General features: G+C 48.2%; 3 protein-coding genes across 9 annotated transcripts; 1 reads left to right on the top strand and 2 right to left on the bottom strand.

The window, feature by feature from the left end:
• Nucleotides 1-1,709: 1,709 nt before the first annotated feature.
• CHTOP (chromatin target of PRMT1) lies at nucleotides 1,710-11,403 on the bottom strand. Of its 5 annotated transcripts, XM_079761500.1 has the most exons (7): nucleotides 11,073-11,214; nucleotides 10,043-10,124; nucleotides 8,581-8,734; nucleotides 7,900-7,983; nucleotides 5,813-5,999; nucleotides 4,870-5,007; nucleotides 1,710-3,015 (listed from the first exon to the last, which is right to left on the bottom strand). In XM_079761500.1, the coding sequence occupies exons 2-7, from the start codon at nucleotides 10,105-10,107 to the stop codon at nucleotides 2,810-2,812; spliced, it is 834 nt and encodes a 277-aa protein (XP_079617626.1). In that variant the 5' UTR covers nucleotides 10,108-10,124; nucleotides 11,073-11,214; the 3' UTR covers nucleotides 1,710-2,809. The 5 variants fall into 5 exon arrangements, with proteins under 5 accessions (XP_079617626.1, XP_079617623.1, XP_079617622.1 ...); XM_079761497.1 differs by lacking the exon at nucleotides 7,900-7,983 and having other exon boundaries at nucleotides 5,813-5,996; nucleotides 11,073-11,402; XM_079761496.1 differs by lacking the exon at nucleotides 7,900-7,983 and having other exon boundaries at nucleotides 11,073-11,401.
• Nucleotides 11,404-12,687: 1,284 nt separating this feature from the next.
• Nucleotides 12,688-16,395, bottom strand: S100A1 (S100 calcium binding protein A1). Its single transcript, XM_079761425.1, has 3 exons — nucleotides 16,258-16,395; nucleotides 14,124-14,276; nucleotides 12,688-13,015 (listed from the first exon to the last, which is right to left on the bottom strand). Exons 2-3 carry the CDS (start codon nucleotides 14,262-14,264, stop codon nucleotides 12,872-12,874), a joined length of 285 nt encoding a protein of 94 aa, XP_079617551.1. The 5' UTR covers nucleotides 14,265-14,276; nucleotides 16,258-16,395; the 3' UTR covers nucleotides 12,688-12,871.
• A 732-nt stretch (nucleotides 16,396-17,127) lies between these two features.
• S100A13 (S100 calcium binding protein A13) lies at nucleotides 17,128-24,791 on the top strand. Of its 3 annotated transcripts, none has more exons than XM_079761423.1 (3): nucleotides 17,128-17,261; nucleotides 18,615-18,811; nucleotides 24,590-24,791. In XM_079761423.1, the coding sequence occupies exons 2-3, from the start codon at nucleotides 18,659-18,661 to the stop codon at nucleotides 24,740-24,742; spliced, it is 306 nt and encodes a 101-aa protein (XP_079617549.1). In that variant the 5' UTR covers nucleotides 17,128-17,261; nucleotides 18,615-18,658; the 3' UTR covers nucleotides 24,743-24,791. The 3 variants fall into 3 exon arrangements, with proteins under 3 accessions (XP_079617549.1, XP_079617548.1, XP_079617550.1); XM_079761422.1 differs by having other exon boundaries at nucleotides 17,133-17,261; nucleotides 18,618-18,811; XM_079761424.1 differs by lacking the exon at nucleotides 17,128-17,261 and adding an exon at nucleotides 18,458-18,477.
• Nucleotides 24,792-26,348: the final 1,557 nt, after the last annotated feature.

Here is a 26,348-nt window from a genome sequence, read left to right as displayed (position 1 = left end):
CAAATCCTTTTGAACAGACACCATAGGCACTAAGAACAATGAGTCAGCAGACTGTGGTGGGATTGGAAGCACCCTGGGCAGGGGGAGCCTGAGCTAGAAGAGGCTAACAGAGAGTGAGCAAGGTACACCCAGTGCCTTGGGAGGTCCCTTCTCAAAGGACCCAAGCTCCCTAGCCCCAACTTCTCTTCCTTAGCCCAGGGAGTTGAGGCATCCAGGGATTCTGTCCTGAGATAACCCCCTCAAAGGAATTCCATTAGTGGATGAAGGGGGTGGTGATGGGAGGCACTTGCTGCCATCCTGTGCCCCTTTCCCCACTTCTGGACTCCTTCCATAGTTTTTATCCTGGAAATTTTGCCAAGTCTGGGGAGAGCTCCAAATAAGGGAAGATGGGCATGAGCATAGAGGTGTGTGAGCTGCATGGAGTTGAAATGCGGCACTGTAAGACTGCTGCTGAAGGGCTCCACTGTGGCCTTCACCTCTGTCCCCGCTAGGTTCCCCTTCTCGCCTTTCACTCTACATAGAGGAAGTATTCGGGTGTATTATTGGAGGTGGCTCAAAAGTCACCAGATGAAAGAATATATATCCTGAGGGCAAGTTCTAGATAAAAAGTCATTTTAGGGGAATGTAGTTGTTAGCTACTTTGGGGGAGGGCTGGGGAAAAATCCTAGGTCATCCCAGGCTGTATGAAGAGGGTAAGGAACCCATTCATCTTGCAGCTCCCCCTTCCTTTCTCTTCCCAAAGGTTTCTTAGAGACCCTGGGATGTGCCTGATGCAAGGCGATCAGGGGATGTCAAGTTGGCTGCCCATTGTTGATCAGCACCTCCCTCAGGGGCCTTGGGGGCTGCCAATGGAGATATCCTTACACTTACCCATACCCACATAAAAATGCTTTTTATTCCTTCTAGTTAAAGATTATGAACACCTGTCTGGGTTGAAGACCTCGTCTCAGTCCATTCTTAAGAGGAATTACATACTTAGAATCCAGGTCAGATTGGCTGTCAGCATGGTAAGATCCTGTCCCCATGTGATCTTTTCAAGCTCTCCCTTCTACAGCTAACTAAACCACGTGCTGCACAGAGGGGTTAAGTAAAGTAGCTTAGGTCAGACAGACAGGATTCAAGTTCAGGATGTCCTGATCAAAATATCCTTCCCAGCATGCAATGAACACAACCTCCCAACAGTTTAGGGCACCAGGTAGCTCAATGGTAATTGGTTTGCCTGGAGGTGGTTAGATTACTTTCTCTTCAACAGTACAGGGAAAAAGGTAAACCAGTGCTGGGTTCCAGGATACTGCTTGACCTTTGTATGGACCAAACGGGTCAGTACATTACTTGGTGTGGTTAATCTTTCTGCAAGGCTTACTCAGGGGTGGACAGATTCTTCCCTTTCTGACCCAAAGCCACAATACCCCCTTCCCAGGATTTTAAAAATTTGTCTCTTTTTATTTTTAATCCTCACCCAAGGATATTTTTCAGAAAGAGAGTGGAACAGGGAAAGACAGAGATAAATATTGGTAAGAGAAACACAAAGACTGGTTACCTCCTGCACACACCCCACCAGGGCCTGGGCCAGGGAGGAGCCTGCAACCGAGGTATGTGTCCTTGACCGGAATTGAACCCAGAACCCTTTGGTCTGCAGTTTGACGCTCCATCCACTGAGCCAAACCGGCTAGGGCCCTCCCAAGAATTTTAACACGATTATGAAGGACTCAGCTCTACAAGGGGTATATTAAGGTAGTGTTACAGTAGCCATAGCATTTCCAAGAGCACAACAAATAAAAAGTCCTAGCTGGATTTGAGAGAACAATTTCTTGTTATAATAAACCATAAATACAAGATTCTACTGAAACTCGAACAGTTGACAGAATATGGTTGAACTTACAAACCTTCAAGGGAAATAAGAGGGTCAAACAAAGCCAATGTATGGAAAAGCCCAAGACTGGTTTGGGATGAACCTAAGAATTATATTCAACACGGGTATCTTCTGACCCCTCCCCAGCAGGTATCTGCCATAGTTCTCCCATCCCTTCTGAAGCATCTGCTTACCCAATGGCCTTTCCCTCTACTGCAGGTGTCAGCCAACCCAACAGCATCCCTTTGGACGTGATGCAAAGCCAAGAGGCAGGTTTACAAATCTTATTCCATGGTAGAAATAATGCACACACCCAAACCAGCTCACATATGTGGTATCAATGCACATGGTAGCAACTTCCATCAAATCAGAGCTGCTACCACGTATAACCTGTAGTGTGACACTGTAGCTAGGCCAATGTTCCTAATTTACTATACTAAAATATCAACGTGGCAGGATGCATTTTTGAACTCCAGATTTTCTAACCACTTCTAAGTGGCTATTAAAGTGATACAGAACAGAACTGTATCAAAGACACCTAGGCATTAGGGAGGGACACTGAATGGATTCTTTCTGGGACTTTCAGAGGATAGAGAGACGAACAGAGGAAATGTTAGACAGTCAGAGTATATATGGCAGGTGAGGGGAGGCAGAAGTGGAAAGAGGGCTGACATATTCATGTTCAAAGAGAAGTCTGGGAGAAGGAAAAAACAAACAAACCCAAACAAAACCAAACCAAACCCAAGTCAGAGGAAAAAAGGGTTTCATACAATACAGTTATCAAAAAAGTAAAAGGAACACACTAAATGCACAAACTGGTGGCAAGTAAGTCCATAGTCTATTGTGATAGGTCCTTCCAGCATCAATCAGGTAGGCTCTTCTCATCTGTTATCTCAAGGTTATTTACAGACGTGGTAACTTTTTAACAAGAGTCTCTCAGAGGAGGGAAGGCAGGCTTCAATCATTGGTTTCAGGATCTGTCTGTGCCATATAGGCATCCAACTCCGCATCCAGGTGTCCTTTTGTTTTCGACATGTATGCATCCAATTGGTTGTCCAGCTGCTCCTTGGTCAGTACAGGGCGAGTAAGGGCACCTCTCCCTCGTCCACGGCCTCGTCCTCGGCCTCCAAAGCCCCCTCTTCCCCGACCTATCATACCCCGACCTGGCCCAAGGGGAAAAAAAAAGACAGTTACAAGTAGGTTTAACGGGTGCTACAATAAATGCCCCTTAGAGCAGTGGGGCCTAGCTGAGAGGCTGAAGGGCAGGGCAAAGAGGAGAAATCTGGAAAAATAGGAAACACACTGGGTAGCAAGCAACACATGGAAAGCACACATAATGAATCCCTTATTATATGCTCATCTCTAAATGCTATTTAAAATTTTATTCTAAAAATAAAGGGGAAACCGATAATTTAAAAAATCTTAATCTTTCCTAAAACAAATGATCTCAACTTTGAGACCTACTGTAAGTTCATAATTAAAATACATTACAGATAAACTCATTTATTTAGATAGGGAGGAAGTAATAAGGGCACAGAGCAACAGGGGTATGAAGCCAGACAGTTTTCAAATTAAGCTTTACTGGAGATCCTTCTGGAAAATTAGCTTATCTCTCCTCAAACTTATCAAACCTAAAGACCTAAAGAGCTGACCCTATGTCAGGAGACTGAGGAGTTATTTTTACATAGGAACAATGTGGGGAGATGGGAAAAAACATCCTGAGTAGTCTCAGCCACTTTATCTGCTATTCTAGATACTTATAACAATTATGGTTATCTGAGAGGTGGTTTCAATTCACCTAACAAAACATACCCAGCTAAGACTCTGACTCTCTCACCCCTTTGTCGTTGCTCAGAAACCAAGTCAAGATAATTTGGAAACATGCGATTTCATCCTGAAACCCAAACTAGCTTGCACTTCACTCAATAAGCCAAGCAACATATAACAGGCGAGAAGAAAACAAGCCCTCAGTTATCAAATTTCCTTTCCTAACAGTTATTATCCCTTGGCAATGTTAAGGTCATAAATTATGGACCCACCACACACTTTAAAAGGACCAAAGTCCATATATACAGGGTTAAGCTAAGAGAGTAAAAATTTTCTTTTTCTTCGACAGATGTTGGGAGTTTTCCACTAAACTTTAAGCCAGAAAATTCCCATGAGATCTGGCATTTTAACAGCCAACACCATGAAACCCTTCCAATCTGGGTCAAGAGGTCACAAGACAAGTATCACTAAGTCTCAAAGGTAAGATTGTTATCAAACATGAGTCAGTCAGTTAACTGACACAATACCATCCTTGCTTTCTACCTCCTGGGAGCAAGCCCTAACCTCTAGCCCCTTCTCCTTCCCTCCACAGGCGTGCATATCCTCAACTCCCCGTGAGACTTGCCACCAGGGGAACATGTGGTCCTGGGCTAACCCCTGAACCTGTCTCCAAGGCCCCTTTTGTTGCTTCTTCTATCCTAGGCCCTTCCTTGTTTCACGGTCCCCAGCTTTAATAAACGTACTCAAAAAGCCATCTCTGGTTTCCCACAGACACAAACTTTACCTTGAATTTACTTGGTTTTAGAGTCAATACCCAGTTCCAGATCTCATCCTTATCTTTAACTCTGCTTCATTTTTGTACACCTTCCTCTTTTAGATTTTTAGACTCAAAAGAGGGGTTTTGAGTTATGGGGTGAGTTGTGTGTGGTGGTGGGGCAGGGACAGAAAAAGGTAAAACCCCAAACTGACCACTTTGTCATTTTAACAATACAATTTAAATTCACAAGAGTCTGGAAGACTGCACACATAACGTGGCTCTATAACATGTACCTGACTAGTTCTTAGAAAACCCATGACAGACTTTTGCACTACCACCATGTGAATTTAGAAAAATAAGCCAGTTTCAAAAAACAAAACAAGACAAATAAATAAGCCTGCCTATGACTTGAAGCTGTGCAGAAAGGTGGCTCTGAGTTTTAAAGGGAGAGGAGTAAGAGGGAGCTATTCTCTGAAGTTGGTAGCTGACTAACCTCTACCACCGATTCCGCCACGACCCATAGCTCCACGCCCTAGGCCCCCTCTCCCAGGACCTCCACGACCTCGAACACCACCTCTTCTTAAGCCCATTCGGGGAGCTACGGCTCGTCCACCTCGGAGCAGGTTTTGACCTTAGAGAGGAGGCATACAATGTATATGCAGGTAAATCCAAGAGAGACAAAGTAGATTCTAACCAAAGGAAGGTGGTAAAGGTTAAATAAGTTAATTCAGGTAATTTTTAGGTTGGGTGGGACAAGCTGCATATGGAATGTGAACAGATTAAGATGCTCTTTATTCAATCAATTCAACAAGTCTGACCAAAAATCCATTTTTTGGGAAGAAGCTGGGAGGAGTTAAGGTAATTAGGAAGTATGCACATTTAATAAGTATCTATTGAATAATCAGATAGGCACCTAATATTACGATAAATTTACAAATAAAGGATATGGTTCCTGTTCTCAATACACTCTTGTAAGGGACAATAACTATACAGGGAACAGTGCCCCAAATGTATATATAGCTAAGTGCTATGGGTCAACTTGTCTCTTTTTTATAGATATAACAGTATTTCACTAGCACCAGGAAAAGAGATGACTGGTTAAGATATAGGCCAACAGACCCATACATTTCTTAAGACTTGACTTATTTCTAGAATGTGCTTTGATTCAAGCAGCAGCAGGGTGTTTTAAAATGGAATGGAGATGACATGAATTACCTGTTGTTACGTAGGTCATAGCCTCTCATCATTGCACATAATCAGAAAAGGAATGGTATTGATAAAAGGACATGCAGCACTATTAAAAATATGTGATATCAAGTTATTAATTATATTAATACAAATTCAGGCTTAAAGATGTTAACAAATGTGTCCATAAGCAGCCCAAGAGAAAAGGAAAGGGGGTGGGGCTCGACAATGATCAGGTACAGAGCACTGACCTCGGAGTGACATCCCGCCCCTAAGTAGGGTTCTTGTGGCACGTCCCCCACGTAGTCCTCCTCTAGGCAAGCCTCTCTGGATTATGGGTAGGCCTCGTCCTCCGATCGCTCCCCTGGCCAGGGCCCCTATGGGTCGGCCTAACCGTGCCTGGATGTTACTCTTACCCAGGCGCTGCTTTAAGCTCTTCTGGAAGAAAAGGTGTTGAGGGATTGAGATCAAAAAAGCAATCCAGTGGGATTTTGTAACTCAAAGTGCAGAGAAAAAGAAGCAAGTGAGATGACTATGTGGAGGCAGATAAACCTGCTGTGGGTGTCATAAGGATGTTAAACTAGAAGCAAGCCTCAGAACATGACATAAAGGCAAAATTCTGATCCAGAGCTTCTAAGAAGCTTGAGAATGGTCTTATGGAATTGGCATTACAACAAATTACCTTGCTAGTTTGCCTATAAAAGTCTTACACCAAGACTTGAAACTTAAGTTTTAGTAAGAACACTCTATATTCCAAATCCTGATTGTGTTGTTTTTAAATCACAGACAATGATATGACTTGATTAATACTTGCCCAAGGACTACCACTGTCTTCAAAGGTTTACTCAAACATCACAGGAAGTTCATCACTCAGGGCAAAATTTAAATTAAAAGTTCATCTGAATTCTTGTGACTTAAGAACAACATTTGATTTCTCAGAGGCCAATGTGTTCCATTTTTCCTGAGTACATATCCCCAGACGGTCCACTTTTTACCTTAAGATGTAAATAAACACAAAAAAAGTCAAATCACCTTTACTTAACTTCTTAAATAGCCTTAATTCCATGTCTGCCCTTGCAAATAGCTCCATTAAACTAGTATAATGACATTTAATTCAAAATAAACATATAATTCAAGTGTATCTCCAGAGAGCGACAGGCCAAATTTGCATCAGAATAAAGACAGGTGAGCTATAATCACAAAACTCAGGCCCACACTCCAGGACAAAGACATATCAGAGACAAAGATTTTCAATAATCTGTCCCTCAAAGAAAAATTATGAAGACCACATACCAAAGAATTAAATTCCTTCAAAGAAAAATGTAACTATGTAGCTTTCAACACAACCAAGACCTTAGCAAACTTGTTTTCCTATAAAGCCATTAGTCAATATGAATGAAAATAAATTCTATGTATTCTTAGGCTTCACCCATAAACGACTACCAATGACTTTTTTTTGCAACCATATATTCTGAGTTATTATTATTAGCTTTCTAGCACAAGATCATAAACTGCTTCTAATCAGAGGGCCAGGCTTTGAACATTATGCACCTAGCGTGAGCAGGTGTAACCAATCATAAAAGCCCATGACATCGCTCTCCTGACTGCATGCTATTTTAAGGTCAGGACTTCATCCTACATGTCATTTTGTTCAGGCATCCTGAGAATACTCTCCCAAGATCTGTGTTTTAAAGGGAGAATGTACAGCACTTAGTTCTTCTCCCTTCCCAAGCCTTACCTGCCACCAATATTGGTCTCTAACATTGACAGGAAGCTTAAGGATGTCCACTGTATCACCCAGTTTCTACTCTAGAACTATGCTGTACGCTAAGGTAGCCACTAGCCACATGTGGCTATTCAAGTAAATAAAATTAAAAACACAAAACACAAAGAAACACCTGCCCACCCCCAACCAATTAAGCTCCTCAATCGCACTAAGCACCTTTTAAGTGTTCAAAAGTCCCCTGTGGCTAGCGACTACCGTACTGGAGAGCACACAGAACATTTTTACTACTGTCAGAGTTCTACTGGATACTGCCCCTCTAGAGGCTATTTCTGCACAGCCTATATTTAAAGCTTATTGTTGAAAGATCCTTCGGAATGACCTGTCAGAGACTGGTCTTCAGCAATTTTTTGTATTTACTCCTAGAAAGCGGTGGTGCCTTTTCCTGCTTTCCTGAGTGAGGGACGAACGCAGTCACTCCAAGGCTTAAGGTAGCTGAAGCAGAAGGCCTTGTTTATTTTTGGTCAGTGAGCCCAATGGTTCTGGGTGGGGTGGTGTTATATTTAACTGCTGAATTTATGCACAGCCATGCAGTGCTACCACTTAAGTCCTTACAGTTGCATGGCACCGCCCTTCAGACGCCCAGCCACAGCTTGGACATATCCTTCCACAGCCACTGTCCGGACTTGCATATAAAGTCTATGAATAATAAAGAGCAGGTTTTTATTTCAGGTCTGAATAGGATTATCTCTTACTGGAAATTTGAAAGCAAACCATTAACTTTTAAACTACTCAGTGCACTTGCTGGACTTTACTGACAAAAATGTAGGTGCTGTGGGGATGAGGGCCATCCTACTATTTCTATATTTCAGCACTGAAAGCACTGATTGAGGCCATTCAGACTCCTGGACTAGGGGAGAAAGAATAAAAGTATTTCCCTGATTTGTAAATCATTTAACAGGGAATAAAGGATTTTTCGAAGGTCATCTAAAACCAAAATTTCTTTGTAGAAAAAGCCAGTGAATTTACTTTAAGGACAAAGGATCAGAAAACAAGATTAGCACTCATTGATAACAGAGAAACAGGCCACATTGATGGCAAACACCCTAAAAGAGAGAAAGACAACAAAAAGTTACTTATTGGTACCTGCCAAAATGGGAATTCTCTCAACTTCTCTTTCTTGCAGAGAAGTTTCAGCTTTTGCCTGAGCCACCTCGTATCACTCCTGACAGTCTTAGTGGACTGCCCGACAGAAATCACCAGCTGCTTCTGGAATGTTAAGACTCATTCTCTCACCTGCTTAAGTTTTAATGCTGCCTGGACAGAGGGTCTATTTTCCATCTGCTGGGCCAGTCTTCTGTTTCTGGCACTGGCTAGCTGCTGCTGTTGCTGCATCGAAGCCCGAATATTCACTGGCATCGGCTGTTTGTTCTTCAGCATATTAGTAAAGCTTCAAGGTCGAACAGAATGGATGTTTAAATAAAAGCTTTATTATAAAACATTTATTGGCATTTTCATGGCTTGCTAGACCAGGAACTCCAGATCCCACGAACTTTTAAGTAAAGCGGTACACTTAGATCAAAGCTGATGTGGGTTAAAAGACTCCTCTGCTTCCATAAACTTGCAAGAATCAGAAACTTAGAAATGCAGCTAAGTGCAGCACATTCAATCAAAAGTGATAACAAGGGCTCAAGTAACGGCTTTTAGAGAGGAGAAAGGTATGAAAAACACGCAGTAAGCAGATATGATGACAACACGAGACAAAAGATGTAGCTTCAAAGACAAACAAAGAAAGTCAAAACCCTGGGAGAACTGAGGGTGCATTTTAAGGGCAAATATAAGGAAGGACTAGAGCACCTTCAAAGCCCATGGAAATAATGCACCCATGCAAGTTATAGGAGTGCATCACATTGTCTTATGTATTTGTCCACTTAGTTATGTGAATATAAAGAATCAGTGCATCCAAGAGAAAAGCACATATGCTTCAGAAAAGGCAAAAATATACGTGTTCTACAATCAACTTACTAAAATCACTGGTCAAAGGCTCTCAATGAACAGAGCTCTCATAGACAGAAACTGCCTTTTAGTATCTTCGCTTTTCTTAGTCTGAAATGATTACTTTTTTTACTTCAACTATTTCTGAAAAAGTTAGATTAGTTCAACTGTTTAAGAGTTTGTGAAGACACTATTATTTCTGTAAAATAAGCTTAATGGAATGGAAGAGAAGAACACTTAACTGTAAAAGAATCCAAAACAAAAACAAACTAAAAGCAGAATGGAAAGAAAGTGAAATGGAGCAAAAGCAAGTGCCTCTTACAAGGCCCAAGAATGGCATTCAAGGGCCTTTGGACATATCCAAAGCTTGCTACCCGCCTCTTACAGGCCAGACACAACACTGCTGGCCTTGGACTGGGCAGCAAGCCTACTGCAGCCAGGGTACCGTGCTACCAAGCTGCACCATCCCTGTGTCAATGTTAAAAAAATGTGAAGAAAAGGGAGGGTGTGAGGAGTCTTTTTAAAATACATCCCACCAAATAAATATTTCAGACAGCTTAACATAAAAATCTACTGGTAAGGGGTTTTGAAACAACTGCCCAATTTGCTCTGTGTACCACATAAATAAGATGCAACTAAGAACAGAGGTCTGAGGCCTTCTGTTGGTACTTAGTTTAAAACCGGCTTTTGTGCATTGGACCCCAGGGCCAATTTAAGTAATGTTTTCTTAGGAACGAGCTGAAGTTGCTGTTCGCTGCCTCACCGCTCATTTAGAGACATCTTGGTGGTGCTTTTTAGCACAACTTTCGGTGCTGACTGTGCAGCCATCTTCAAATCCCGAGGATCTACAAAGGACAATAGGCAGAATGAGCACATCAGAAACCACCACCACCTCATTTCTGCAGGGGCCAAAGGCCCAAAGCAGCAGTGAATGAATGAATGAATGAAAAGGCCTGTATCAAAGACTACTTAAGGCTACACTAAAACTCATTTCAGGTGCTTAAGCTTATAAGACAGTTATGTCAAACTAATACACTTCAAGGCCAAGGGCCAGAAAATATCTGCCAAAGCCCCCAAAACGGCAGAGCCAGACCTAGCTAAAGGAAGGGTAAGAGTTTGGCTTTTCATCCAGCGCAGTCCTCAACGACCTTGGCTGCAAGGAGCTTTAAAAAAATGTGCAGGAACCTGGGCCCGAACCAATTAAACCACGATATCTGGCGGTGGGGTCTGGGGAGTCAGCAATTGTAGAGGGGAAGAAAGGCTCCCCCGTGCTTCTCACGTGTAGCCCAAATCGAGAACCACCGAGTCGAGAGGACACAGGCATACCGAGTTTCAAAACTGGCATGCGACTCCGAAATAAGAAGGGGCCGGAGCAAGGGGCTGGGGACCCGGGAGAGGGGTGCGGGCCAGGTTTCCTGATCGGCATTCACCTGGGAGTTAGCTCCCAGAGAGCCCTCTATGAAATGTAACCTGAAAGCTGCCATGACTTCCCAACGTCCCCCCGAACCCCGTAGTCCTCATGTCACCTCCCTTCCATCTCCAAGTCCTGGCAAGACCGCCAACTTGGCTCAACCCGCCAAACAATCCTCCTCTTTATCCCTATCAAACCCCAACCTCTCCCAGCAGTCCCGCCGCCAGTTTCCAATTCGGGCCCGCCCCGCCCCGCGCCCCGAGGCCCCGCCCCTCCCCGGGCTCCCACGCGCCAGCACCCTATCCGCTCCCACATCCCAACGCCGTCCGGTTCGCCGGCCCTTCCGCTCCCCAAGGCTATCCTCCTCACCACAGAAACTCACCGAAGGAAAAGGACGCCAGTGCTCCTCCCGGGGCTGCCACGACGGCTGCGGAAGGCGGGCCGGGGGCCGGCCGAACCTGAGTTGATGTTGAAGAGGCTCGGGCTAACTTGTTTGGCTGGCTAGATGCGTACGTGGTAGACTGCTAGGTTAGTTCGTTGCTGGCTGGCTGGCTGGCTGCTGGGCTCAGCCGGTCCGGTCCACCTGCTCACACGGCCTGCCCTTTCCTGCCTTTCGTCTGTGCCACCACAACCGCTGCCACCAACTCCCGCTCGGTGCCCAAACAAAATGGCCGCCACGCCCAGTGCGGAGTGGGACCGGCTAAAATGGCGTCGACGCAATTACGTCATACGTCAGATCTGCGCACACCTAGGGGGCGGGAAGGTTTGTGCTACGCCTGCGCGGGAATCGGGGCGGAGCCGTGGAGAGAAGGCGGGGCCCCTTCGGAGAGCTCACAGCGCTCCGCCCACAGAGGGGCGTGGCCAAGGCCTTGCATTTGGAGGTTCTTCTTCCCGGCAGGGTTGTTAGTACAAAATCTGGGCCCCTCGGAGCGGATTTGGCCCCCACGGAAATCACGTTCGCATTTCCTCGCGCGTCTGCTCGATTCCCCAAACTAAGGCAGAGCGTCTTAAAATTCTTTACGTGGGCCCGGCCGGTGTGGCTCAGTGATTGAGCGTCGGCCCCTGAACCAGGAGGTCACCGGGTTCGATTCCCGGTCAGGACACATGCCCGTTTGATGATGTTTCTCTCATTGATATTTCTATCTCTCTATCCCTCTCCCTTCATCTCTGAAATCAATACAAATATTATTTTAAAATAAATAAACTTCTTGTGGGACTTGTGTGGGTCTCTTTTCCGGACCACCGGGCCTGGGTAATTTGCACTGGTTCTCCCCTCATCATTTGCTCTCTCCATGAACCCGCGGCCAAGGCTTGGGGGCTAGTGTTGGGAGCACACCTCTACTGGATTCTGTTCCAGTCACCACCACCCCCCCCTCCATATTTTCCTCTTCACTTTCTCCCCTCCCCAACTTGGCCTGAATATTGTTAAGTCCTAATTTGGGTGGGATCTTTGAGTCCCTGTTCTCCCTTCCAGGTCTTCCCTCCTCATCTGCCATCTATGTGGATTTTGATACAGACATATACGGGATTTTCAAATGTTTGATGAATGAATGAATGAACACATCTTCAACCCTCCACCCGCTTCAACCCCCATATGTGCCCATCAGGATCCTTTTGTTTTCCTTCCTAGCATTTCTGTGTATGTGTTTAATGGTCTGGCGTCCTTACTGGACTTTATCTGTGTGAGGGTAAGGATCGTGTTTGTTTTATTCACTGCTGTATCCCCAGTTCCTACACAGCGTCTAGCACATGGGAGATCCTCTAAATATTCTTTTAAGGTTGAAGGGAAATTCTTTTTCTGGCTTTTATAGCCGAGAAGCTAACATCTCATTCACTTCCAGGTGGAACCTTGAACCCCTACCTTCCTGGGCCTTGAGAATCCCTCACGTAGGAAGAGGTAATGGTTCTGTGGCCTCTCTCTAAATAAGATCCCACCCCAAACAAGGCACCTTTACTTCCCCACCCACGTCCAGAGCCCAAAGGAGACAGACAGCAGCTGTTGAGAGAGAAGCCTTTAATGAAAGACGAGTTGCAGGTCTGGCCCACTACTCTTGCGCCCTTGTTGGAGGGTGGGCAAAGGTGGGACTATGGGGAGGGGGAGGAGGGGAGGAAGGAAAGCAGGGTGTAGGGACAGGTATGGCAGTGCAGAGGGGAAGGGCGCTGCCCACTGGGGCTGTCTGCTCAACTGTTCTCCCAGAAGAAGTTGTTACAGGCCACCGTGAGGGCAGCCACCAGCACCACATACTCCTGGAAGTCCACCTCCCCATCTCCGTTCTCATCTAGCTCCTTCATCACCTTGTCCACCGCATCCGCATCCTTCTGGGCCTGCAAATCGAGGAGATAGAGAGATAATTGTAGAGAGATGTATATAGGGCTGAGTCAGAGGCAAGGGGGTGGTTGACTGGGGAGAAGGAGACGTAGATGAGCAAGAGGGGAACTACATCTAATTACGGGACTCTTCTGCTGCCCTCCTCAAAACTGCCCCTGGAGTCTCCTGTTGCCCACAGAATAAGCTCCTCAACAAGGCAGAGTGATAACATGTTACATGTCGAGTGCCTGCGGTGGGATAAGCACTACACCTGGAGTTTAGGAGCCTTGTCTAGTGTAATCCTCACACAAATAGTGTGAAGTAGGTTTCATTATTCTTATTCTAGAGAAGAAACAAATTGACCGTTGGTGGTTAAACAATGTGTCCAAAGTCACACCAGCTAGAAAGTGGCAGTGGCAGAATTTGAACCCAGGTCTAATAAAACCTCAAAGCTGTTTCACTTGTTACTTCTCCTTTAGCCTACTTTTTTTTTTAAAAAAAAATTGATTTGAGAGAGAGAGAGAGAGAGAGAGAGAGAGAGAGAAATTGATTTGTTCTTTCACTTACGTATGTGTTTATTGGTTGCTTCCCCTACGCGCCCTGATCAAAGATCAAATCTTCAACCTTGGCATTTGGGGATGACGCTCTCACCGCCTGAGCCACCTGGTCAGAGCTAGCCCACTTTTCTGCATCCTTCGCTGCAGTCAGAACTACTGAGCATGCTGCATGTTCTTTCTGCCACGCTTTTGTTCATGCAGACACCTCCCCCTAAAATGTCTACCTTCACCCTGGTAATCTTCCACTGGAAATCTACGGCTCAGGTGCCACTTCAACTAGGTTAATATTCTCCCGTAATATTTTCTGCCACTTCTGCGAAGGCTCTGTGTGCTTCTTGGTGTTCAAGGTTTACTTTGAGGGTCAGTCTTTCCCTGCTAGACTGTGGGCCTTGGTTTGGATGTATTGACACAGGGCCTGGCACAGGTGATGGATGAATCAGGGCATTTTGACTTGAACCAGGAGAGGAAGGAGATGGATGAGCTGGGCTGGGCTGGGCTGGGCTGGGGAGATGGCAGGGAGATGCCCACTCCGTCCCCCCACCCTTCCCCCATTCCGCCCTGTGCTTACGTCCAGGAAGCCAGAGAGTTCGGTCTGCAGCAGCTCTTTCAGCTCCTTCTTGTTCAGCTTGTACTTGTCCCCCTCCTTGCCCGAGTGGGCATGGAACACATTGATGAGAGTCTCCATCGCCGTCTCCAGCTCAGAACCCATTGCGCAGCTCACCTACCCACCCCCCACCATGGAAGTGAGCTGGGAACCATGCGCAGGCCCTCACCCTGACCCTGGTTCCACAGCCCCAATGGCCTTGAGACCAGAGCCCTGTCACAATGTACCTTTCCCTGGGATTTTATGATGCAGGGGAACCCAAACAGATCTAAGCCCAGACCGTTCTTTGTGTCCCTCAATCTAGACACCAGCCAGGGGGAGCCAGGGTTTGGGGCATGGAGGCAGGGTGGCGGGAGCGGCTCTAGAGGCCTGCAGTGGACTTTGCAAGGTCTCCGGCTGCCTGGGCAGACACGGAGGAGGGTGTGGCAGGCAGGCAGGCAGGCAGGCAGGCAGGGGTGGTCACAGGACCCAGCCAGGCTTCCTCTGGCTCTATTTTTACCCTGGACATTGCCTGCCTAGCATAGCCAAGCTCTGCTGTTGGGGGTAGTGGGCTGGGCTCCTCTCTACAGATTCAACTCTGCTGCCCACCCCTGGCAAAGAGTCAGTCTGATGCCCCTGGACACCTGATGGAGAAGGTGCCAGCCCGAGTGGATGGCCCCAGGTCCATGGGGAGAGGGTCTCATTGCCTCTGAGCTTCCTGTCAGCAGACTGGGGGCCTCTTTTGGTCTTTCTTCTCTGTTCTGACCTGAACATGGCACCTCGGCTCCCTGGGGTGAGCCTCTATCACCTCTAGTTTGGTTCCTCTTACTCCTTCCGTCGGGTAGTGGTGGGAAGGGAGAGAGGAATGTCTGAGCCTTTGCCCTGGAGCCAGAGCTTCCAGGGAAGAGGAGAGGAGACCTGTGCGGGGGTTTTGTCCCTGCTGCCGGCCACTCCCACCCCAAGGCCCAGCCTGGTAGATGTGGGGACAGTGGCAGCAGGCAGAGGGGACTGGTATGTACTGGGGGAGATAAAAAACTGAATAAGTTCCTCTGAGTTTAAGGGGCTGGGAGAGAGGAGGAGAAAGATGAAGGGGTCTGTCCGGAGAGGAGATTGCCAAGCCAGGGGTCTCTCTCCCTGGGTCTTGGGACAGTCAGCCCCTTCGCAGCCTCAGGGGGCAGCTCAGGTATCTCAGATCAGGTGTCCCCATCCTGCCCCAGGCCTGAGGGGCTGGACAATAGGCCCTGATCAAATGACACCCCCGCTCTTCAATGGGGCCCTTGTGAGTGTCACCTGAACTCTGGACATGAGAAGCGGTTGTCACAGAGACGTGGGGGAGATGGAACCCAAGCCTGGCTGATGGAGGGGATAAGGGGCGTGCGAGGGAGGAGTGCTGGAGGCTCGGTTACAGGCCCCATCCAGGAGGGGCACCTGGGGCTCTGGCGCGAGCAGAGCAGCCTGGCATTTAATGTAGGGGCCGTTCAGAGAGGACCTTGACAGGAAGGGGGCACCTGGGAAAACAAAGAGAAAAGAATCGGGGGGCGGGGAGGGGGGAAGAGGAGTCTGGAGGTCTGGGCCAAGAAAGAGGAGGAGACGGGAGGTTATACGCAGGGAGAATTGGGGTGGGTGTAGTTCCCTCGCGCCCCCTCTCCCTGATATCTCACCGTCTATGCCCTGCCACCTCCAGACTTCCCTGGGTCACGGCTGGGCGGGGTGGCAGAGGCGGAGGCTGCAGGGGTCGGGCAGAGCAGCTGTTCCATCTGCTCTTGTTCTAACCTCCCTGGAAGTGAGCCCAGGGTGGGGTCCCCTCCCCAGCAGCTGGGAGACGGAGGGAGCCTTGGGAGGGCCCTTGCGGGCTCCCTGGTCAGAGGGCCTGCTCCCCTGGAAACTCAGTGGCTGGGTTCCCCACTGGCTGCCCCACCCGCTCACCTAGTTCCCAGATACCTCTCTGGCCTGCATTTGCCTCCTCTCAAACCCTGACTCCCCCAATTCCCAAACTGCTATCATCCGAACTCCTCCCAGACCCTCCGTGCACCACAATGCCGTGGTCCCCAAACTCTTGGAGTCCTACCGAAGTCCCTTGGCCCAAGCTGGCCAGGGTTGGATGGGGCAGGATACTCACCGTCAGCCTGGGCCTGAGGTGGGAGCAGGTTCTGGACAGACAGACAAGGCTGCAACTGTGGCTGCTGGAGCTGTGTGGGGAGACCTGTCTTCAGTCCTCCTTCCCCCACTGACCCCCCTCCATCGGCTCCACCCCTTCACAGATAGACACCCAGTGGGGCAAGGGGCCAGGAGTGGACAGAGGCGCCCTCTGTCTCCTGGGCTGGAACAAGCTGCCCTATGTCTTCTTTTCCAGGCTGGGCCCCAAAGCAGAGCCTAGGAGGAAGGGGAGCGGGAAAGGTCCTGGGAAGGACACCGAGCCGCCCCCCTCCGTCCCCCCACCCCACCCCAGTACCTGGTTGTGGCCAGCTAGGCAGGGAAGGGGAGGAGCCCACTGAATAATTTAGTCTTGGAAGGCTCCCCCAGGGGTTTCAGCACGAGACTCCACGGAGGGATGGCAACCTGGGTCTCCTCTATGGGGTCTCAGTCCGATCCCATTGTTTATGGGGTCTCAGTCTGGGAGTCTCTTGAGGGGATCTCGGGCTGCAGGGTCCTTGGAGAGACCTCATTCTGAGGTGGGTGCTTCTTAGATTGGGCCTCTCAGTGCTGAGCTCCCCTCACTTGGTTCTTTCCATCTGCAGTCACCCCCTCTCCCCCCAATACACACTCCTGATTAGACGTGGGGGTGTGGTGGGACACAGGGCCCCCGAATCGGGAGGGACAGGGCCATAGGCTGCAGGCTGAGTGGGATCTGGCCAGGCAGTTCCTCACCCCCCGCCCCCCCAGCCAAAAGGGGGTGTGCGCGTGGGCTGGGCTAGCGCGGGGGTGGGGGAGAAGCCGGGTTCCAGGGCCGATTGCCGGCGCGGGGCGGGAGGGGGCAGCAGCCGTGGGCGTCTCCTTTCTCCAGAATCAACAGGAAACTTGTCGCCGCCGGGCGTGGGAGCGGCCGGCCTCCCAGCCTGCGCGCGTATAAAGCTCAGCTCCGCTGCTCCGGCGCGCTGCACCCCATCTGTGCGGCTTGCCCCGGTGAGTTGTGTCCCCCTAACTCTGGAGGGAGCCCGAGGAGGCCTTTTTCCTCCCCGGGTTCCCAGGTCCCTCCCCCGGAGCCGCTCCGATGGGATTCTGGAGGTGGCCTGGGGAAATGCAGCTCCAGGCCCCGGGAGGGAGAGGGGGGCTGAAAGAGAGGATGAGCGGGCCTGTCCCCTCCAGCCTCCCTGCCCCTGGGCTCTGGGTGCGGGACGAAACCCCTCCTGGGTGGCAGCAGTCGGAGAGGCCCACCCAGGACCCTTGTCACCCGGAAGCAGGGGCGGGAGGGGGGGGGGTCCTGTGCTCTGGCCCTGCTGGGAGGCGGGGAGGGGCGCCCGGGGCGTCTGCCGCCCGGGCTGCGCTGCTGGGAGGGGAGGGGCAGACTGCGTGCCTGCGGGCGATGACCCAGGTCCCCTCACAAACAAGCAAGCTTTTTTTTTTTTTTTTTAATATATATTATTGATTTTTTACAGAGAGGAAGGGGGAGGGATAGAGAGTTAGAAACATCGATCAGCTGCCTCCTGCACACTGCCCACTGGGGATGTGCCCACAACCAAGGTACATGCCCTTGACCGGAATAGAATCTGGGACCCTTCAGTCCGCAGGCCTACGCTCTATCCACTGAGCCAAACCGGTCAGGGCAACAGGCAAGCTTTGGAGACAAACAGCCTCCTGACCCTTTGAGGTTGGGTGAGGTTCCAAGAAGGGCCCTGGGACTGAACCCCACAGAGGGGTCTGGAGACTGACAGGGCTCCCCCTCAGCCTGGAAGCCCAGAGATGCTGTGACCGCAGGCATTGGGCTGTGATCAGGGGCTTCAGGCGGAGGGACCGCCACAGAGCAGTCCTTAAGGCAAAGGCACTTCAAAAGGACCCCGGGGTGGCTCAGTGGTTGAGTGTTGACCTGTGAACCAGGAGGTCATGGTTCGGATATTGATCTGGGCACAAGCCCAGGTTGCAGGCTCCATCCCCAATAGAGGGCATGTAGAAGGCAGCTGATCAATGATTCTCTGCCATTGATGTTTCTCTCTCTCTCTCTCTCTCTCTCTCTCTCTCTCTCTCTCTCTCTCCTCTTTCTCTCCCTCTCCCTTTCTCTTTGAAGTCAATAAAAATATATTTAAACAAACAAACAAACAAACAAAACAAAAGGACCCTGGACTGAGACCTAGAGAGGAAGGGGTTTCTGGAAATGGGTACCCCTTCCCCCACCTGCACTGAGGTACTCCCCTGCCCAAGCTCCATCCCTGTCTCCTCCCTCCTTCCCCATAATGTCTTGTCCAGACAGAGACTTGAGGTGGCCCCCCAGGGCAGGGGCACTCTGGCCTATCCTGACTCTCCCTTTCCTTCCCCTCCCAGCAGGTCAGCCCCAGAGGACATCAGCCATAGCCCCCAGGGTCCGAATGGCAGCAGAGCCACTGACTGAGGTGGAGACAGCCATTGACACGTTGGTCACCGCCTTCTTCACCTTTGCAAGGCGAGAGGGCCGGAAGGGCAGCCTCAACATCAATGAATTTAAGGAAATGGCCACTCAGCAATTCCCTCACCTGCTCAAGGTAGGTAGGGGTCTCTGGGCCTGAGGTTTTGGTAGACAGTGACGGTGGGACACTGTATATGTGACACGATATTGCTGGGCACAATACTGTGACCATAGGTGTGTTGTGGAGAAGGGTGTAGTTGACTGCTTGTGCAAGTGGTCCTGTCTGTTCTGGCCTGGTGTGTGTGTGTGTGACTAGGAACACTGTGTCTGGGTGAGGGGACGTGGTATTGGGCTTTGTGCTCCCATCAGAAGATGCTGTAAGGTTCTTGTGTCTGCTCTGTGCCTCTCTGGCCTCATTTCCCTCACACAGGACTGGACCCAAAGCTCCTGCCAGGAGGTCCATAGGCCATCAGAGCTGGGCGGCCAGGAGAAAACACGTCCACACTCCTCACTTAACAATGATGGAAACTGAGGCCCAGCTGTGGGGAGGGGTTTATAAAACACACACAACAACAACAACAACAAACCCACAGCCCAATTCATGTACTCATAAACTCTCAGTGACGTGTGCTTACTGCCCACCCTCCCTGGGAATCCCTCAATCATGTGCCTGACAAGATCGTTCCTTCTTTCCTTGCTGGACAGACTAGGGATTTAAATGTCATCCCCACCGGGTTGGTACAGCATCCCCAGGCTGCTAACAGTTTCTTTTGCATCCTTTCTGAAAATTCACGGGCACATAAAAGTGTGTGAAGATGGGTTTAGCCCTGCCTGGTTTGGCTCAGTGGATAGAGCGTCGGCCTGTGGACTGAAGGATCCCAGGTTCGATCCCGGTCAAGGGCATGCATATTGATTCCGGGCACATCCCCAGTCGGGGGTGTGCAGGAGGCAGCTGATCGATGTTTCTCTCTCATCGATGTTTCTGACTCTCTATCCTTCTCCCTTCCTCTCTGTAAAAAAATCAATAAAATATATATATTTTTAAAAAGTGTGTGACGATGTGTTTGAAAACAAGCAAACTGGTCTTTGAAACTCACGGTCTGCCATTTGCAAAATCCCCTACAGCCTTAGACTTCCCAGACTTTCCCCTTCCTCTTCTCACAGGAAACTTTAGATTCTCTCCTGAAAGCACAGCATCTCCTGTAGCCTTGTCACACAGCGAGTGGTTTTTCTTCCAAATCCAGCTTCCTCTGGACCTGGAAATGCAGGAGTGACCTCTTTGCTTTTCATCGCTGCTTCCGGATCTTCGTTTTTTCTTCTTTCTAAGATGCCCAGCTCCTTGGAAGCTCATATACCACCTGCTTTTTCTTATATCTCTTCAGCTCCTTGCTTATTGTTTTGTTCTCACCACTGGTACTGTCATTATCCTCAGTATCCACAGAGACATCCCATCTAGCACCTGGCTCTTTCCATTTCTTGAGAATGCCTCACTTCCAAAGATTCTGTCTTCTTGCATCTCAGCATTCCACTCCTCTGTTCAGGCTTCAGATTTTGTCGTTACCCAAATAATGCACCACTTCCAAAGTCTCCATTTTAAGCCTCCCGTTCTCTGTCCTCTACCTCCTGTCATTCTGAGTTTGCTCCTCTGTAGGGGAGTAAAAATGAATGTTCTTCTGGCTAGCATTCCCTCACACAGGACTGGACCCTCCCAGGAGCTTGGTCTATCTCAAATTAACATGAGATAGGTTAAGAGGAGAAACTAACCACATTTAATACATGTGTACACATGGGGGTTCCATAAGAAAGCGGGGCCCTAGAAGAGTAGAGGGTTATATGCCATTCTGGAGCAAGGAGCAGGGGGAGAGGATTGTGATTTGGGACTTGAAAGGGCAGGAGGGCAATTCACATTGAGACAGAAGAGCAAGTGTTTGGCAAATAATGTTTGCTGGGCCATCTTTAACAATGGGACACAGAGAGGACTTTCACCAAATGGGCTTTGCTAGGTTCCTCCCTGTCTATCACACCTAATTCATATTAAACTATAGTTATCTATCATGATAGTTCCTTTATGGAGCAGGTTCTTTATCTAAATTCTTTTAGGAATTTAGGGGGAAGGTCAAAGGTTTTTCCTGAGCCTTTTTTTTTTTTTTAATCCTCATCCGAGGTTATGTTTATTGATTTTAGAGAGAGAGGAAGGGAGGAAGGGAGGGAGAGAGAAACATAGATTGGCTGTCTCCCTTATGCACCCAGGGTTATCAGTGGGGCAGAGTAGGGGGAGCGGGATATTTATGTCTCCTGTAAAGTTTAGAATAACCAGTCGAACCAGGTGTAGGCAGTCCACTGGAAAGTGGGTGAGGCGGTTTACTGGAAACTGAAATATGTGTCATGTCTAGCAAAACCTGAAATGAGAATAATAGGAAAACCGAAGGGAGGGTGAGAGCCCCAAGCAGGGGGTAATGGTAGAGAATATGCCTAACAGTAACCTGTAGAGTTACTGTTAGGCTTTCTCTCTCTCTCTCTCTCTCTCTCTCTTAAATCCTTAACCAACAATATCTTATTTATTTATTATTTTTTTAAATATATTTTTTATTGATTTATTACAGTGAGGAAGAGAGAGGGATAGAGAGTTAGAAACATCGATGAGAGAGAAACATCGATCAGCTGCCTCTTGCACACCCCCTACTGGGGATGTGCCCGCAACCAAGGTACATGCCCTTGACCGGAATCGAACCTGGGACCTTTCAGTCCGCAGGCCGACGCTCTATCCACTGAGCCAAACCGGTTTCGGCTATTTCTTATTTTTTAAAAATATATTTTTATTGAATTTAGAGAGGAAGGAAGAGGGAGATAGAAACACCAATGATGAGAATCCCCTACATCCATGATTTGGCTGCCTCTTGCACGCCCTCTACTGGGGATCAAGCCCGAAAACCAGGCTTGTACCCAGACCAGAAATCGAAACCCTAACGAATGTTCAACTACTGAGCCACGCAGGCTGGGCTGTTTTTTATTGATATTTTTTAGAGAGAGAGAGTGAGAGCTGGTTCTCTCGTATTATGCATATTTTTAAAAAATATATTTTATTGATTTTTTACAGAGAGGAGGAGAGAGGGATAGAGAGTTAGAAACATCGATGAGAGAGAAACATCAATCAGCTGCCTCTTGCACACTCCGACCTGGGGATGTGCCCGCAACCAAGGTACATGCCCTTGACCGGAATCGAACCTGGGACCCTTGAGTCCGCAGGCCGACGCTCTATCCACTGAGCCAAACCGGTTTCGGCTTATGCAGATTTTTACTGGTGGGTCTCACATATTTATTTTTCAATAAGAATTTTAGTAACACTTAATCATGGTAAAAAAGGACCCTGTAGCCCTGGCTGGTGTGGCTCAGTGGGTTGGAGCTTCGGCCAGTATGCGGAAAGGTTTCGGGTTCGATTCCTAGTCAGGGCACATACCTGGGTTGCAGGTTAGATCTCCAGTCGGGTGAGTAGGAGAGGCAACCAACCCATCGATGATATTTCTCTCTCCCTTCCTCTCTGAAAAAGTCAGTAAACATATCCTCAGGTGAGGATTTATAAAATAAATAAAAAAAAGAGAATCCTGTAGATTGTTAATTGGGATCATGCAAATACATTTTAGGAAACATTTACATGTTTACACCATTGAGCCTTTCTCTCTAAAGAAAGGTATGTTTTTATATTTATTCAAGTCTTCTTTTATATTCAGTGCATGTTCTGAGGTCCAGTTTCCAATGTGTCTGGGCTAACCTCATTAACACAACACAAGACACCTTGATCATTCTCTACACTTAGGAGATTCCCAAGGTTTTGGGAGTTCTGAGTCAGGAACTGTGAAGGAAGACCACAAACTGCATATATGAGAATTATATTTTGGTCAGTCATCTGAATGACCGAATATATATGTTTTATAAACCACAATGTTGCATATATCCTTCAGTTCCATTTTCTTCACAAAACCTAAATAGATTCCTACATTTATGCTAAGTGCTTTATTTTATTTTTTACTTTATTTTTTTTTGTTGTTAATCATCATCCGATGATATTTTTCCATTGGTTTTTAGGGAGAGTGGAAGAAAGAGGGAAAGACAGAGAGAAACATTGATGTGAGAGAAACACATTGACTTGCCAGAGCCTGACCAGGGCCTGGGCTGGGAGGAGCCTGCAACCAAGGTGCATGCCCTTGACCGGAATTGAACCTGGGACCCTTTGGTCTACAGGCCGTTGCTCTATCCACTGAGCCAAACCGGCGAGGGCTATTTTTTACTATTTTTAATGTGATCTGTCTTATTATAGTTTCTAACTGGTTAACATTTATATACCTAAAAGGTATTGGTTTTTGAGTATTACTATTATAATCAGATACTTTATCATTTCTAATAGTCTTTTTTTGGGGGGTGAGGGTAGACATACAGAATAGTGGGTAAGGACATAAGCTCTGAGTCAGACAATCTAGGTTCAAACGCAGGTTCTAGCCTGTCATCCTTGGTTAGTTATTTAATCTTTCAGAGCCTTAATTTCTCGTCTGTGAAATGGACTCATAATAGTGTTTTTGGTTGGATTGGTCTTGCATTTGTTCAGTCAATATTCTGTCCTGTCCTGATGCTGATCTAGGCTTTGGGTTACAATGGTGAACAGGCATCTGCTTTGTGCCAGACATTCTCCAGGCATTGGCATTACAGTGGTAAACAAGATGGACAAGGTCCCTGTGCTCATGGACCCTTTCATTCCAGCAGATTACGAAGATTAAATGAAGCCAAAGAGTGTAATGTGTTAGCATAATGCTTGGAACAGTCAGCACTATTAAGTGCTTACACTTGTGGAAATGTTAGCTATTATCATTCTTTTGTTTTTTTTTTCTAGGTCTACAATGATGTAATTGCTGAGATAATTAGAAGTGAATTTTCCTCTTCTTTCCCAATACTTATTATGCCTTTTATTTCTTTCTCTTGACTAATTGTATGTTTTCTCTCCCTCCCGATACAGTGTTACACTGGGCATCTTTGCCTTCAATTGGCAATGCTTATAGTATTCTACAATTAAGCATGATTGTAGCTTTTCAAAAAGTCTTGTGTAGCTCTTATATGGATTAGCTTAGTGCCATCTGTTGAACAGGCAAATCTTCTCTGTCTTCATCCAAATATTGATCCAGATATTTAGCATTGATCTGTGCCTGAGGCACCCTTCTCTGGTTTGACATGGATGCGTTGTTACGCAGCCCACTCTGGTTGTGATTGTTTATCTGGCAACAAATCCTTTGATCATGATGGGCCAGCTTACAGCATCCTTTGATATCCCAGGCTTGTCATGAGAGACCTAGTCAAGGGCCCTCTAAGGAAAACACTTTGGGTCTTTGCCATTCCCCCCAATCTACCAGGCTGGTGGCTCAAGTGGAAAAATGGGAAGACATCAGGTTTATGCAAATGAGCAGCCACGTGCTGGACGTCTCCAGCTTTCTGTGGAAGAGGAGGGTGGCCTGAGGAGGCTTTGAGGATGACCAGAGTGGGTCCGTGCCTACAGGGGCTCCCCGAGTACCCTTGGACAAATCCCAGGGCTGGTTCAGAACCCACCCACACCTGCAGGTGAGGGCCCATTGTGGGCATCTCTTCCCAGCTCTATGTGCATCGACGTGTCTGTGGTTCATAATCTGCGGTGGCGGGAGTATTTACACCCCAGCAAACACTGTGAATCAAGTCCCCGCCTCCCTGTGCTCCTCTCCCTTGGAGTTGGGCCCCACGGCAATACTGTCTTGGGGCTGCGGTCTCATCTCGAAGGTATGGGTCCGGTCCTCACACTCCCTGAGGGAAGGGAATGGCAACTAGCAGTTCTTCCCTCTCTCCCTGTCTCGAGAGCCATCGTTTCTAACCTCACTCCTTCCCTTTGGTGTCTCCTTAGGATGTGGGCTCCTTGGATGAGAAGATGAAGAGCTTGGATGTGAATGGGGACTCAGAGCTCCGGTTCAATGAGTACTGGCGACTGATTGGGGAGCTGGCCAAGGAGATCAGAAAGGAGAAGGAGACTCAGAAGAAGTCCGGCTGCCTGGGATAAGATGAGCAGGACCAGGCAGAACTCCACTCCCCCCAAATAAAGCCTTCTCCTTAACACACGGATGTTTCTTATTCGCGCCCACCCTGATTTCTTCTCTTGAGACTAGGGGGTGGGAAAGCTCTGCTCTGACCTGAGGGTGGGTCCAAAATTACGGGCTCTCTGAGGACCGGGAACGTTGCTCATCTTCAAATATTCTGTAGCATCTGGCACCTAGGTCTTGTGCTCAGGTTAGGTTGCTCAACAAATAGTAAACGGTGGATGAATATATGAATGGTAGAGACAGATCTCTGGGGCAGGTGAGGTGACTCATATCCTACTGGTGCCTCCTAGGGCTCGGGGGCATGGTCTTGGCCCCCATGCTTCTTATTCTGGGGTTTGTGTCATTGGATGATAATGGTAGTAGTGAATATGCTGAGGGCTTGCTATGTGCCAGGCACCGTGCTAAAGGTTTTCTTGCATTATCTTAGTTACTTCTCACAGCCCTTTGAGGTCGGTTCTATTTGTAAGTCCTGTTTTAAAGAGGAAGAACCAGATTTTAGAGAGGTGAAGCCATGAAGTCATGAACAGGTGGAACCGGATTGGAATTCCAGAGCCTCTGATGCACTGGCATCCTCTCTGGATGGGTGCTTGAAACGCTGGGCCCTCCCTCCCCTCCCTGCTCCCTCCAGAGCAGGGGTGAAGCAGAAGGGTGGACACAAGGTTCTGGTTCGAGGACTGGAGGTGCTGCAGGAAGCAGAACATTAGAGCACCATGGGGCCCCCTCTCTCTGTCCTTGGCTTGAGTGGCATGTGGCTTGCACTGCCCGCCACCAGAGGGAGCAAGGGTGGGGCAGCCCAGTGGGTGCGGACTTGCAGGGGCTGTTCCTGCACTACCATCAGGTATCCATTTGGGGCAGCTATTTCTGCAGAGGCACATGCCCATTTTCTACCTCGCACCACGAAAGGGTCCTAGATAGAGACCTAAGTGCCTCCAAACGGAGAGGGACCCCCCAGACTGGGACTGCCAGGGCTCATTTGTCTGTGAGGTACCCCAGAGGGGCTCCCACACTGGAGGGCTCTCCCACAGTGAGATCCTAGGAGGGATCTCCAGGAAGTTCCTCGGAGGGACCCTGGCTGAGGCACTTTTGGAGACGCCCTCAGATTGAGAGACGTTCAGAGGGTCTCCAGAATGATGCCTCTCGGAGGGACTTTCAGAATGAGACACTCTTGGAAGGGCCTCATTGGGGCACGGACAGATGCCTTTCACCGAGGCCACAAGCACAGCGGAGGACTAGAAGGGGCCTTCGAGGGCCATTGGAGAGGTCCCCTAAAAATAAAAGGACAGAGTGAGGCGACAGGCTCTTATTTGAGATCCAGAAGAATCATTCTTTTGGGAGCACTGATTTAGGCAGAAACCCAGATAATGTTCTGATTAAGAGGTGAGGGGTATTTATGAGAAAGGGAAGGGGGATAATTACAGGTGGAGAGAAGGAAGGATTTATTTATATACTTATTTTTATTGATTTGAAAGAGAGAGAGGAAGGGAGAGAGAAACATTGATTTGTCGTTCCATTTATTTATTTATTCATTGGTTTATTCTTGTATGTGCCCTGAAGGGGATCGAACCC

The sequence above is a fragment of the Cnephaeus nilssonii genome (assembly GCF_951640355.1).
Source record: "Cnephaeus nilssonii genome assembly, chromosome: 21".
Lineage (NCBI taxonomy): Eukaryota > Metazoa > Chordata > Mammalia > Chiroptera > Vespertilionidae > Cnephaeus > Cnephaeus nilssonii.
This window is presented reverse-complemented; position numbering and strand designations above follow the sequence as displayed.